A 12,843-nucleotide genomic window follows, 5' to 3' on the forward strand; every position below is an offset into this window, starting at 1 on the left:
CGCCCCCCCCCCCTCTCCCCCCCCCCCCGCCTGCTGCCACTGCCACCACTCCCACTGGCTTCTTCAGCTGCTCACCACCCCTTCCACCAACTCCAGCTTCTTCACATCAGGGAGCCCCAAAAATTGTTGGCTGGCCCTGCCAGTGTGCCATAGCTACACAGTTGGCCTTTGTGTGGCACTACTGTCATGTCTTCTGGTGCCCTTCCTTTGCCATCTGGGCAGCTATTGCCTGGAAGATATGCTCATTGCAGTGGCCTGCTTTGAACTGTCTAAGTATGTCCTCCTGGTCCACAAATGGCCAGGAGGTCAGCCACCTCATCTGCCCTCCAGCCTGGTCCCTGGTGCTGGCTCTGGGTAGGCTCCTCTGCCTGGGTTCTGCCACTTGCCTCACCAACAGGGATCCTGGGGTTCCCTGTTTAAAAATTACAAATTCTCTGATTAAAAAAACCCCCAAATTCTCTCATTAAAATACCCCAAGTCTATGTTCTTCCATGATTAAAATGAAATACACTATATATAGAGAGATCAGCTGGGCAGTATTTTATTGATCTATTTACCATTTTTAAGCAATTTGGAAGCCTACCAGTGCCTTTATCATCATCATAAAATTAATTCAAAATATCTATACACTTTGACATTTGCTTTTCGGTTTATCATAGAAAAAACAGAGCTTCCCCTGCCCTCTTCGCTCACTAGGTTGTAGGGTGCTGAGCAACAGTGGGATGACAGTGTCCTGCCCCTGCCCTTGCCCCTCATTTCCAACCCACAGCCGCTGCCTGCCCCACACTATCTCCCTCCCAGCAGCAGCTCTGTCTGAGCACCAGGACATGAGTCCAGCTTCAGCTGTAGTGCCACTGCTTTGTGGCTCTAAGCAGTGCCAGCCCTTACTGTTCTGCTTCCTGCAGCTGTGCCCAAGCCCCAGTGATCCCCATGATGTTCTTGGGGGGCTCGGGGCCTGGGCTGCTTCCCTTTCCTTCCAGGCTAACCTCCCCCTGCACAGGCTGCTCCAGGGGGCAGGGGGTCTCTAAGCCTGGCTGTGGCAGCTGTGTGCCACATGGAGCCCCTGGGTCTCAGGCAGCACTGAGCACCATTGGGGGTCTCTGCCAACAGCAGGCCATGACAGCAGCTGCAGTGGGGTCTGTGTGCTGGGGGGAGGTGGGCAAGGGGCACACCCCTTCCACACAGTCCCTCCCACCCCCATGTCCCTGCTTACCAAGGACAGAACCTGGGTTCAGGCCACCACTGCCAGCCTTGCCCTTCTATTTGCTCCAGCATGCTGAGGCAGCGGCATGCAGCAATCATAAAGACACTCTGGCCAGGTGCTAGAATATCTCTCTGGAGGACCCAGCCTCCAGTTGCACACTCCAGGAGTGTGCCCTATGCTGCTTTTTTTCCAGTTTGTTTTGTTTTGATACCAGGATTTCCTGGTATCAAACTTGGAGTCCATGCTGGAACGTTTTTTTTTTTGTTCTAGCATGTCTCCTGAAGCATCTCGAACTGCTTTGAGATGCCACAAGAGGCACATGCTCGCTGATTTGGACATGGCCATTGATTTCAAAATGTAAGCATGTCTATTCAAGTGATGCCAAGCTAAGCATGCAAGTCTTGCAGGATCTGGGTCTGCAGTTTCAAGCTTTTTGAGGGAATGCCTTTACTGTGAAACTTTTTAATGAAATAATATCTCACAGTAATCATTTGTGTAAGGTTAAAAATCCTTAAATCATTTCAAAGCATGTGATGCAGAGACCATCTGCAAAGTTCATATCCTAAATATGGATGTGATTTTTTTTAATCCCAGGATTTTTGGAATTGGTACCGTGGTTAGGTCCATTATAGGGAGAGGATGGAGCTGTATTATGTGACTCCCAATCTTTTTTACCAGGGCTGAGTCAGAAGCTTTGTTTTTATTGAAACAGGACCCAGCGAAAGCAACATATGGCACTAGGAATTACCTTGACACAGAGCCTTTGCCCAGCTGTGTGCTTATTCCACAGTCTCTGCTTGCATTTGGAGTGAAAACAGATGGGTTCTCTCATTCCTTTTCAAAGATGTCTCATTTTGTTACCCCCTTTTCTTATCCTTCTCCCTCTCCACTCCCAGGGCAGTAGGTCAAGTGTGACACTACCCTCCAAATACAGCCAAGTGAAAAGAATGCAAAGGATCCACATGATTCATGGTATAAGTACTCTGAGTCTCTCTGCCTATACTAGGAATGAGAAAATCTGATGTAATTGCCACACTCCAGAAACTGAGTATGACTCTATAGCCCCCAAAAAACAACCAGCCAACCAACCAAACAAAAAAACCCAGTCTTCCTGAACCTAATAGCCCACTAGTCTACTGTGCTTACAGCAAGCCAGTCCTGTGCCTTAATCTGATCCTGCAGCCAGACTTAATCTCAAAACCAGATTGCTGTTTGGGAGGACATCTATTCTTCAGGGTACTTTCATATACTGAATATATACTAGTATATTTCTCAGTGAGTTTCCTATTATACACAATTTTGCCAGTCCCTGTGATTTTTACCAAAAGTCTTATGTTGTTTGGCTCAACTTTGAGTTCCAGCTCCTTGAATCATCACAATCTGAGATAATCTCTGTTTTCACTTTAAAAATAAAGCCAGTCACTAGCACTTGGAATCCAGGGAACAGCCTGAAATCTTGACTTAAGTGCACTATGAAGCCTGAACACCAAAAAGTTAATTTTAACTCCTCCTGCTCCCCCCTTGGTTTTTAAGATGATCTTATGATTTTGGGGGGTCCTGACTCATGGCTTTTCAATGCTTGGTGTACTTGGTATATTTGGGTGTACAGAAAAGGAACCATGTTTATCTAGTATGAACCTCAAACATGCTACTCTTGCTGCCATGTAGAAGACAACCTCTATTTAAAGACATATTTGGACAAGGACATGGGTAGACATGATGTTGCTAAATTGTTAGAATGAATCTATGACTAGCATGTCCAACTGGATAAACAAAGATCAAACTGTAATTGCACAACTTATCCATCGTTGAACTGGAGCTCTTATCCTGGGGGGGATGTAAAATTCAGGGAAAGGCAGTGGAACTAGGAATAGAAAATATCACATAATACTGACTGATTTTTCATCAGAAAAAATATCAAAGCATAATTGTGTCCTAATAAATAAAAAAGAAGCTACTGATGTAAGCACAAGTCTTTTCATCTCATTAATTACAGCAGTTATGTTTTGGAATTCCTGTAGAGACAAGTGCTTTTGCTGACAGCTGGTTTGCAGTTAATAAAAGGAAAAGGTTTTTCAGCTGGCAGGGACTTAATATGCTTATGATATATGAAAACAAGGTTAAATTGCTCCATTTTCTCTTAACGGCTAATGAAAGAAATATCCAAAATGGAATGACATAATCTAGGAAATTAAAAGCAGAGACCAGTAAGAGTTCCTATTCCCTCATGTCCCAAACACTTATGGAAGCTTTTTGGAGATGGGAACATGGAGCTTGTATGCTGGGAGAGGAATCTTTTTGGAAATGTATAGTCAGTTCTGTATATTGACAACACCAGTCCTAAACAGGTCTGGAGTTCAGTCTTACTATTCTGTTTCTTTGTAACAAAGGAGTTGCAGTGAATCTACTGTCTTTTTCGAGTGGCTTAGTGGTATGCTTTGTGGGATTTTTCTGAAATCCTTTTACATGTAGAATTGCCCGGCAGTTCCTCTCGTCATCCAAAAAACCACAAAAAACCCAAAACAACCACAAACTGTTGCAACAGGGAAATTTTAGGAGTCTTCTCGTGGAAATAGTAGCAGGCAGGGCTATTTCTCTCTTCTTGTGCAAGTGGCAGAGGTGTAGTTTCCTGCATTACTTAGAGATGGACTATTCATAGTACTGGAAAATACACTATAGAGAACAATACAATCCTTTGTTGGTGAAAAGATAGGCCTAATTGTTTTAAGCCCCTTAATTTAGATCAGCTTTTGATTAGGCCCTAATTTTGCAAGTTAACTCATTTGTTAAATAAAATTTACCATCATCACCCCACTGAGGGTTGGCACATAGATCCTGTAGTAATGTTCATGGAAAAAAATGTCTAGAGAAAGATGAAAGTGAATTTTCTGATAATACTATGAATTTTCTTTCCTCACCTTTTTTTTCCTTCTTGTTTTGTAGAATGCAGCACCTTTCCAAGTCACTGTCCGAGAAGACAATTGTATCATAGTCTCATTGGAAGCATCTGATGTGGTGAGCTCATCCTCTGTGTATGTTGTGAAGATTACCGGTGAATCCAAGAACTACTTTTTCCAGTTTGAAGACTTCAATAGCACTTTACCTGCTCCTGTAGTTTTTAATGCCAGCTACCATGGCCTATATTACATAGTAACTCTAATGGTGGTGAACTCAAATATGGTTTCCAAGCCATCTAGATCAATCACTGTGTTAACCAGTAAGTAGCATTTTGTTATTTTTTTCCTTGATTATTTTCTCTCTGTGTGTATTGTGTGTGTTATTAAAAGTGCAGAAGCCAAATTGTAAAAAGGGTTTTGAAGGTGTTGTGAGGAAGATTAAGAATGAAAGTGCTGGAATGAGAGGAACATGCCAGCTACAAACATAATCTGGGCAGATCTACCTATAAATAGGCTGCAGAGGGATACTACAAGGCTTATCTTAAGTATTCATCCCCTAAGCAAGTGGGATAAGACAATGACATACAGGAAGGGCAAAAAAGCAAGTAATTTCTTAATAGAATCCAGCCCCTGAAAAGCTTTCTAAAATTGTTAGTAGATATTTATCATCTCTTAAATTTGTAATATGATCCAAAAGTTCCCAAACCATGGTCAGTAGCACAGATATATCAAGTACTTAGTGATAATCCATGAGAGCTATCCATGAGAGCAACAAGGTGCTATTGTGGCTGTCAGGTATAAGAGCCTCTGTTATCCCTATATAATCCCACTCTTCTCTAAAAGCCCTTTTTTCTCCTTGTTGAGGAGAAGGTTGTCTCAATGAAAGGAGATCAGATGTGGGGAAGACTATATTTCTGGCTGGGCTTTTTATTGGTACTTGAATTTAGTATTTCTGAAAAGAAAAATCAGATTGACAACTCTAAGGTCTGAAACAATCAATGTTGGCTGCTGTTGGGATATTGCATTCAGTGGATTATTGGTCTTTTCTGTTATGGTCCATTTGACCTGTTCCAACTCACTATGTGTCATGCTGATTATTCTGAATATTAAGTAAGCTTGGATGCTGTGGCAAATCATAAAGTAATTGAGAGAGATTCATATTTTTCTCCCGTGCCATATGTTCTCTCAGTCTGTTAAATATCATTAGCTCTTCTGACCATATGAAAATTTGTATCTCTCTCATTTGTTTCATCTATGTCTAGACTTAGCAGAATCTGATTTTTATTTTTTAATAATTTTGATGCATAATTTCAATGTTTATTTTTAAGCATTTATTTAGAGTTTATTGATTTACATTTTCAGGATTGTGCAGTTTAACCCCCACTCTGACAAACGTATCTACTGTAGGACTGCCACCAGCTTATGTCACCTTTCTATAAATTTTACTTCTTAACATTGGAAATCTTTTTTGTCAGTCTGTGAGTGTGAGGAGACCTTGGTGTTTATCAGTGTTTATTGATAAAAATGGAATCCTGTCAAGACTGTCTACATATTACACATGCAAAGTTATGCATGGTTGCCAAGACCCAAAGCCACTTTCATCCCATATGTGACTCCATTGCCTTTAAAAGAGTTACACTACTACTGTACTGTCTTCTCCCTCCCTCCCTCCCTTCCACCTCATCTTAAGCTGTTATAACATAAACCAAGCTATGTAGCCAATGATGCCTGGCCTTGTGAAATTAATTATAACAAAAGACTAGGTCCCAAGGCTGTCCTTAAACATGGCAATATTTCTTAGGGCTTGCTAGTGTTCACAGGTGGGGTCAGTGCTGGTCATGGAGCTGGGCCTGGGAAGAATCTCCCCAGCCCCCACTCCCGTGATCGCAGAGCTGGGGCTAGAAGACATTGTCCCCACCTGGGCTCCAGTGGCAGAGCCGACCTGGGCAGCAGGCAGCTCCCAGGGGCAGGGCGCAATCTCCTGCCCCCTACTGCCCAGCTGACTGGGAACCAATTTGCTCCTGGTTGACTGTCTACACATCCTCAATTGCACAGTAATTACTCAGCAGTTAATTTGCTACTTGCATTTGCAGGTAGCAAATTAATTACCGAGTAGAGGAAATTACTGCGCAGTAAGGGTCAGCATGTGCATATGTTGAAGCTTACTATGCAGTAATTAGCTCTACTGCTCAGTAAAGCATCTTATGCAGATGCACCTAGTATCCCTGAGAGTTGACTTACTCTTCCATATCCTTCTGTGATGTGCTTCTCTTAGCATGTGGACAGGGAAGAAAAAACTAATGTCTCTCAATGACTGAATGAATGCTTATCAGTGAAATTTCTTCACACTGAAGTATTTCTGAATCCTTTGTTTTACACCTCAAAGACTTCTATCTAGGGTAGACACAATTGTTGAGGAGTAACAAAGATGATGGACTGTTTTTTCTGTTATGTAGGGACTTACCAGTAGGGACCTACCAAAATCAGAGAGACAGGCAGCCAAGTTTGTAGGCCAGTTGCAGGACTGGCTGTTATTTTCACAGGTTTATCATAGCACCCCCTCCCCCCCCCCATGCCTCTGATTGGCTGGTTGCCCCCCCCCCCCCCCCCCATGCCTCTGATTGGCTGGTTGGGAGAGGGAGCTGTCTGTCATGTGACCCTGCTCCTCACCAGTGATTGGCAGAGGGGGGTGGGACCACACAATAGGCAGCCCTCTCAGGCAATCAGTGGCAAGGGGCAGGGACAGGGGCAGCTTTCCCTCCTTCCCCTTATCTTCTGGCCATCTGCAGGGCTGGGCCACAGAGACCATGAGGACTGCTGGCTCCCACTGGGGTGCCAGCATTTTATTTTTAGTACGGGTTTTTTTTCCATTTTGCAGATCTCATGAACAATGCCTGATTTCACAGTTTCTGTGAAATCCATGAAATTGCAAATTGAGTAGGTCCCTACTTACCATTTTGAACTTGAACCTCTTCTTTGAGAGCAGAGTTTGTCCCCCAAGATAAAATAGTTTCAATATTAAAGTGGAATAAATAAAAAAATAATTTGCCATTTTCACTTACTGTGAGAACATTGGTTTACATGTCTATCATTTGAGTGGGTTTTCTCACTGTTGTCAAAATGCCACAAACCTTAAAATTCAGGGGCATTTAAAAAAATCTTAAGAGCATATCTGTATTAGAGAACCAAGACAATATTTTCAGACTGTAAAAGCACTCACTGATATCTTTATTTTAACTTGTAGGCTAAGATTTGGTCAACTAAACATAGTCGTCTTACTGCCATCCTCTATTTCCCATTGTCAGAGATGAGATACTGAGCTAGGTAGACCTGACCCAGTGTGGAAATTCTTATATTATTTAGTGCAAGGATCAGAAGTGGGCACAATCAATCATTAGATGTAGGGGCCACAAGATTGACGGTGACATAAGCAATAAGAAGGTAACATTCTCTGTTGATTCAGTACTGAATCAGTATCCAATATTGACCTGGGAGCTGAAGAATAGGTAAAACTGAGATCCTGACCAATTGCCAGGACAGTTTTCGTGAAAGTAAGTGCTTTCAACCCCAAATTGGCCAAATTAAAAAATGTGTAACTTTGCTCTGCATACTTAATGTCCCCATGGAGTTTGGACTGAATAAGGTTAATACTAATATGGATGTAGGTGTATGCTGATTAAAGATGGCTGTCTTTTGTTTTGAAAGGGTCTGTTTTTCATTGAAAATTTAGATGGTTCCTGGATTTATTCCACATTTTAGTATCTTTGAAAAAAAAGGAAGACATAATATTAGAATCTAAGTTGGCTTTAGGGTGGTTTATGAAGTAGCAAAGAAAGTAACTCTAAAACTATGAGTAAAAATATTCAGTTTTTCTCATTGAGGGGCTGGAATTTTAAAATAAGTCTAACTGAGGAATGGCACCTGAGGCCCAAAAGCTTATCCAAAAGCTCTCCTAAATATGCAGTTGGTCCAATAAAAGGATAGCACAAAAAATCCTTTCCCCTCTATCCTAATCAGCCTTTATTCTAGGCAGCCTTCCCAGGCTCAGATATATCACTGATTTTACTCTTTGTCATGAGGTTGATCCCACTGATATAAAAAGATGTGTATATTTAGAAGAGTGGGGAAGGAGCATGCTGCAATTTGCCTTTCCCTGGGAGAAATGGTGTTCCACTGGGAAATTAGCTAGTGAAATCGGTATACATGGGGGAACCATGAGCAGCTCTGTTTGCTTTTTACTTTGCCCTGTAACTAGAAAATTAGTATTGTAAAATGTCCCATTGTTTCCAAAGCCACTGACTCTTCACTTAAAAGTGAAAAATGCTGGCTTGAAAGAGCGTTCGAAATCTTTTTTTTTTTTCATTTATCTGCCCCAATGGCCAGGAGCATGCCATCTGAGACTGTCATCTCATCAGTGCTTAGAAAGTACTCCGCACTGGAAGTAGTTAACGCCTGAATACAGTAGTGACAGATGCTGCAGGAAATGTTGCTAATGATTCAGTAGGTGGTATTCATCCCTCCACATCTCTAATGAATCCTTGTGTAGCAGACTTACCAATTCAGCCCAGCATGTCCTGGGCTTGGAAAACCTTCATTTTGATTGGTGGAACCTGTCCATCAATCAGGTAAGGGCTGAGCAGAGCCAACCCTGCCCTGCCTGGAAGGGGAGGCAAGGACCCTCCTGGACCTGACTGAAGCCTGCATTTTGCAGGTCTGGCAAGACTTTGGGGGTGGAGCCTCCAAAGCGAATAAAGGGAGCCATGTGCTCAGCACACAGGAGACGCATTGAGGGACAATGAAGGAAGAAAGGGCTAAGAAGATCTGTGGAAGAGCTGCCCAGCAGGTGAAGCAGCACCCAGAAGAGCCCGCCCCCTCGCTGGTACTGATGTCTCAGCCCCATCGGTGCACAGAGAGGTGCATGGGGCTCAGACCATGGGGCTGCTCTCAGCAGTCCGGGTCAGCATCCCCTGGCAGGTGGCCAGGGAGCAGTGCATGGATCAGTGCATGGAGCCCACACCCTGGGAGCAACTCGAGGCAGCTTGGGTCTGCAACCCTGCCAGGTGGCCAAGAGTGTGGTGCAGAGTTCACTGCACGGAGGGTCCAAGAGTGGACTGGGACTCTGGGAGCTGCTTCAAGGCAGTTTGGGTCCCTAGTCCCTGGCACATGGCCAGGTTGCTGACGTGGCAGCACCCCTCAGCAGGTCCAGGAGCTGATTGAGCCCCAGTCTTGCATGAGGTGGCCCAGGTCTCCAACCCCTGCCATAAGGAGTGAGCCAAACAGTGCACGGGGTGGTGCACAGGGCCATGAGTAGGCCTCAAGATGGGAGGGAGCCCTGGGCAGCAGCCAGCCACTGTGCCAGGAAAGGCGCCTATCCCACAGAGTTGGAGCACCCTGCATCACCAAGAAGTCATGAGTGCTGGGAACAAGGGTGTCCCACAGGGGAGGGAGCCCTCGGGAGGGAGCCAGCAGATGTCCCTGTGAGGTAGGGGGTTCTGTCCCAGCCCATGAGGGGTTGGGGGGACCTGGAGCCTCGTCCCATTTTCCCCTGGCAGAACTGCAGTCAGACTTCCCCCTATTGAATGGGGAGACCCTAGCCAAGGTTCCCTACAAGGTGCGCGCGTGCGTGGCTGGGCACAAGTAAAACGCTTGCTGCACACAAACTTTTTAAGGCTGCGCACCCACCGGGAGAGGAGTTGGGCTGTAGCGTGGGACACTTACCGAAGGCAGCTCGTGGGCTCTGCTGGCTCCAGGGAACTGCTCTGCTCCCCTGCGTCACCTTGGGGAACAAGGAGGCATGTGGCATCAGGGCTGGGGAGTGGAGCACTTCCCTGGAGCCAGTGGAGCCCACTCCAACCCCAGCCTACATCCCCGGCTTGCCTCACCTCAGGGAGGCGCCGCTAACTGCCCCAAATGCAGGGGAGCAGAGCAGTTCCCTGGAGCCAGCGGAGCCCACGCCAGCCCCCGGCCCCCTGGCCCCAGCCCCTGCTGCCTGCCCTGGGTGAGGAGTGAAGAGCTTACCTTTGGTAAGTGTCCCATGCTGCACCAAAAGGAAGAGACAGGACCGAAGCAGCATGCTCACAGACCAAAGCGGAGCGCTCACGGACCATTACTCCTTAGAGGGAAAATTGATCCTATCATAGAAACACCCTCAACACCCGGAAGGGTGAGCAGGCACCTCATATTTTGTCATTTGCACCGTATATTTTGTCATTTGAGGTTTCACTGTTATATGAGTACACGTGTATTTTTATCTTTGATTTCCACTGCATACATGACAATGTTCTTTCATGGACTGTAAATAGTGAATTGTGTTTATCCCTGTTGACGTGCTGTATTTATCTTTGTTTGCCTATACTTACCTGTTCCAGGTCTGTTACTTACCTGTGTGGGTTGAAGCTCTATAGGAGGTATAAGTCACATATATAATATAGTCCTATACAATACATTGAAAAAGTGATTACTTATCTGTAGATATGTATATATATATGTGTGTGTATATAACTTAATTTTATTAATTAATAAACCTGTATATAGTTAAGCAGTTGGGTCCTGGCCTGACTCTATAGGAAACCGAGGGGAAACTGTGTGGTTGACAGTTCCCTCCCACAGCCCCTCTGCCTGCTGACAATCCCCTTCAGTTCAGAGAAGAGGAGTACTTACCCTGTGTATGCCCGTGCTACCATTTTTAATAGATGCTCTGGTGCTGTTTGTAAGATAAAATGGAAAAGTTAAGTTCTTTGCTCCTATAATTCCTAAAGGATACAATAGCAGATTTTGAAAGAGCGGGTTTATTTAATCTCAGAAGACCCCAGAAAACAGGACTGGAAGGGATCATTACGGTCATCAAGTCCAGTCCCTTGCTATTGCAGGGAACCATATCATGTAAACCCTTTCACAAACTGATGAAACTCCCTTTTAGAGCTAAAGAGAGGTAGATAGCCTTGTTAGTTTGACGTCACAAGCATTTGTAGGCAACATCCTACTTTACCTTCTATGAAAGCTTAAGAATAAGTTAGTCTCTCAGGGTGCCACCTTGCCCTGCCTTCTGCCATCTTAAAACCAGTTAGGTTGTTTGCCCTACTACTCATGTTGGAAGGTAACTAGAACCTCAGTCTTCTGATTCTTGGAGACCTCCTTCTGGCTCCCAACTTAAACTTATTTATGAATGATTATATCCATTAGCTTTAATGCCAACATTGGCCTTTAGCTTATTTTAGTCTCTTTACTTTTATGGCATCATGAGCTGGATACCCAAAATCATTAGTTACACTGGAAAATTCTGGTTGGTATCTCTCTTTAATTTTTGCTTATACTTGCGACTGTGTAAAGTATTCTTCACTGCTTGCCATAAACTGTAGTGCTAATGCTGTTTTATATGTTCTGCCTATAAATAGCTGCTGCATTGTATTGATGGATTAAAGCACTTAGCACAACAGAGCCTTGATATTGTCTGGGATATACAAGCAATAACTTGATAGAAATAATTTGATCGTATAAAAACTTACGTGTTCATAACTTGTTTATGAGAGTAGCCCTGCAATGGGATAATGGAATTACTTATGTGAGTGATTTTACACCAGATGTAAACATATACTGTGTGAGGGCTATTGTACAATGCTTTTAGATTCTTTCTTATGGAAGACGCTGTAAAAAAATTTGGTCAATATTAATCTATTCTTGAACATGAAGGCCTAGGCTACACGGTAGCCTGCTCTAACAACTATTGTATGCAATCCTATATCTATGGTGATCAATACATGGCTTGACATATAGGGTATGCAGATTTATGAATGTTAAAAAGGAATTGATTTGTGAAATTGGACTGAAGTGCAGAGGTAATCTTCAGTATTACAAGATTTGCCTATCACTTTGGGGTGTGCTCATTTATTAGAAGTACATTTCTAGGGTCTTTGTAATTTTATCAATGTGCTGCTTGTGTTACTTGTGTTTCTATATGGAGCTGCATCTCTCCCTTCTGCAAGTCCTCACCCCCCAATGGAGCTATCTTGCAGGACTCAGTGTCAATGAGGCCGGGTTCCTCCAACCACCAAATCAGTCAAATACATATGTACAGATTAACATGACATGCCTGACTCAGCCGGATTGATCAGCATGGACAGGCTAACACCCTCATATGCCAGGAATCAGTTCATCAGGGCAACAATAAAATGCAGTCAGACACAAGCACACAGTTAAACAGAATCCCTCTGAATCCAGCTGGATCTCCAGCCAACACCCTCATGGGCCAGCATTCAGTTCATTAGGGCACGTCTGAGCCAAACTGGGTCAATCAGCCTATACAAGCTGATCCCCTTGTGTCTCAAACTCAGCACGTCCCAATCTTTTGCCCTAACTGTCCTAGTAGTGGTAGCTTCTTGATGAGCTGACCTCACAGTATTTCTGGGCTTCACAGGGATCTTTGGCTTAGGTAAAAGAAGCGTTGCTGCAGAGAAGCGGGGAAGGGAAGTAGAGAAGGAAAAATACACCCGGTTTCTACCAGTTTGACTAAAAAAGTTATTTATTGCTAAGTATATGAAATTTATAATGGTACTAGTAGTAATAGCCATGCAAGGAAAAACAAACAAAACAATTACAATATTACGCTGGTTTAATTGAGTATTTGGGGAAACCTAGCTCAAGCTTAACTAATACATAGATTCATAGATGATTCATAGATTCATAGATGTTAGGGTCGGAAGGGACCTCAATAGATCATCGAGTCCGACCCCCTGCATAGGCAGG

General features: G+C 43.9%; 1 protein-coding gene across 1 annotated transcript in view; it reads left to right on the forward strand.

Annotated features, from left to right (window-relative positions):
* The window catches only part of PTPRO (protein tyrosine phosphatase, receptor type O), a 262,760-nt gene that overhangs the window by 148,821 nt on the left and 101,096 nt on the right, over positions 1-12,843 (forward strand). The window contains 1 exon segment of the mRNA XM_025212519.1: positions 4,148-4,421. Within this exon segment, the coding sequence (XP_025068304.1) occupies positions 4,148-4,421 (274 nt within the window).

The sequence above is a fragment of the Alligator sinensis genome, unplaced genomic scaffold (genome assembly GCF_000455745.1).
Source record: "Alligator sinensis unplaced genomic scaffold, ASM45574v1 scaffold498_1, whole genome shotgun sequence".
NCBI classification, from domain to species: Eukaryota; Metazoa; Chordata; order Crocodylia; family Alligatoridae; genus Alligator; species Alligator sinensis.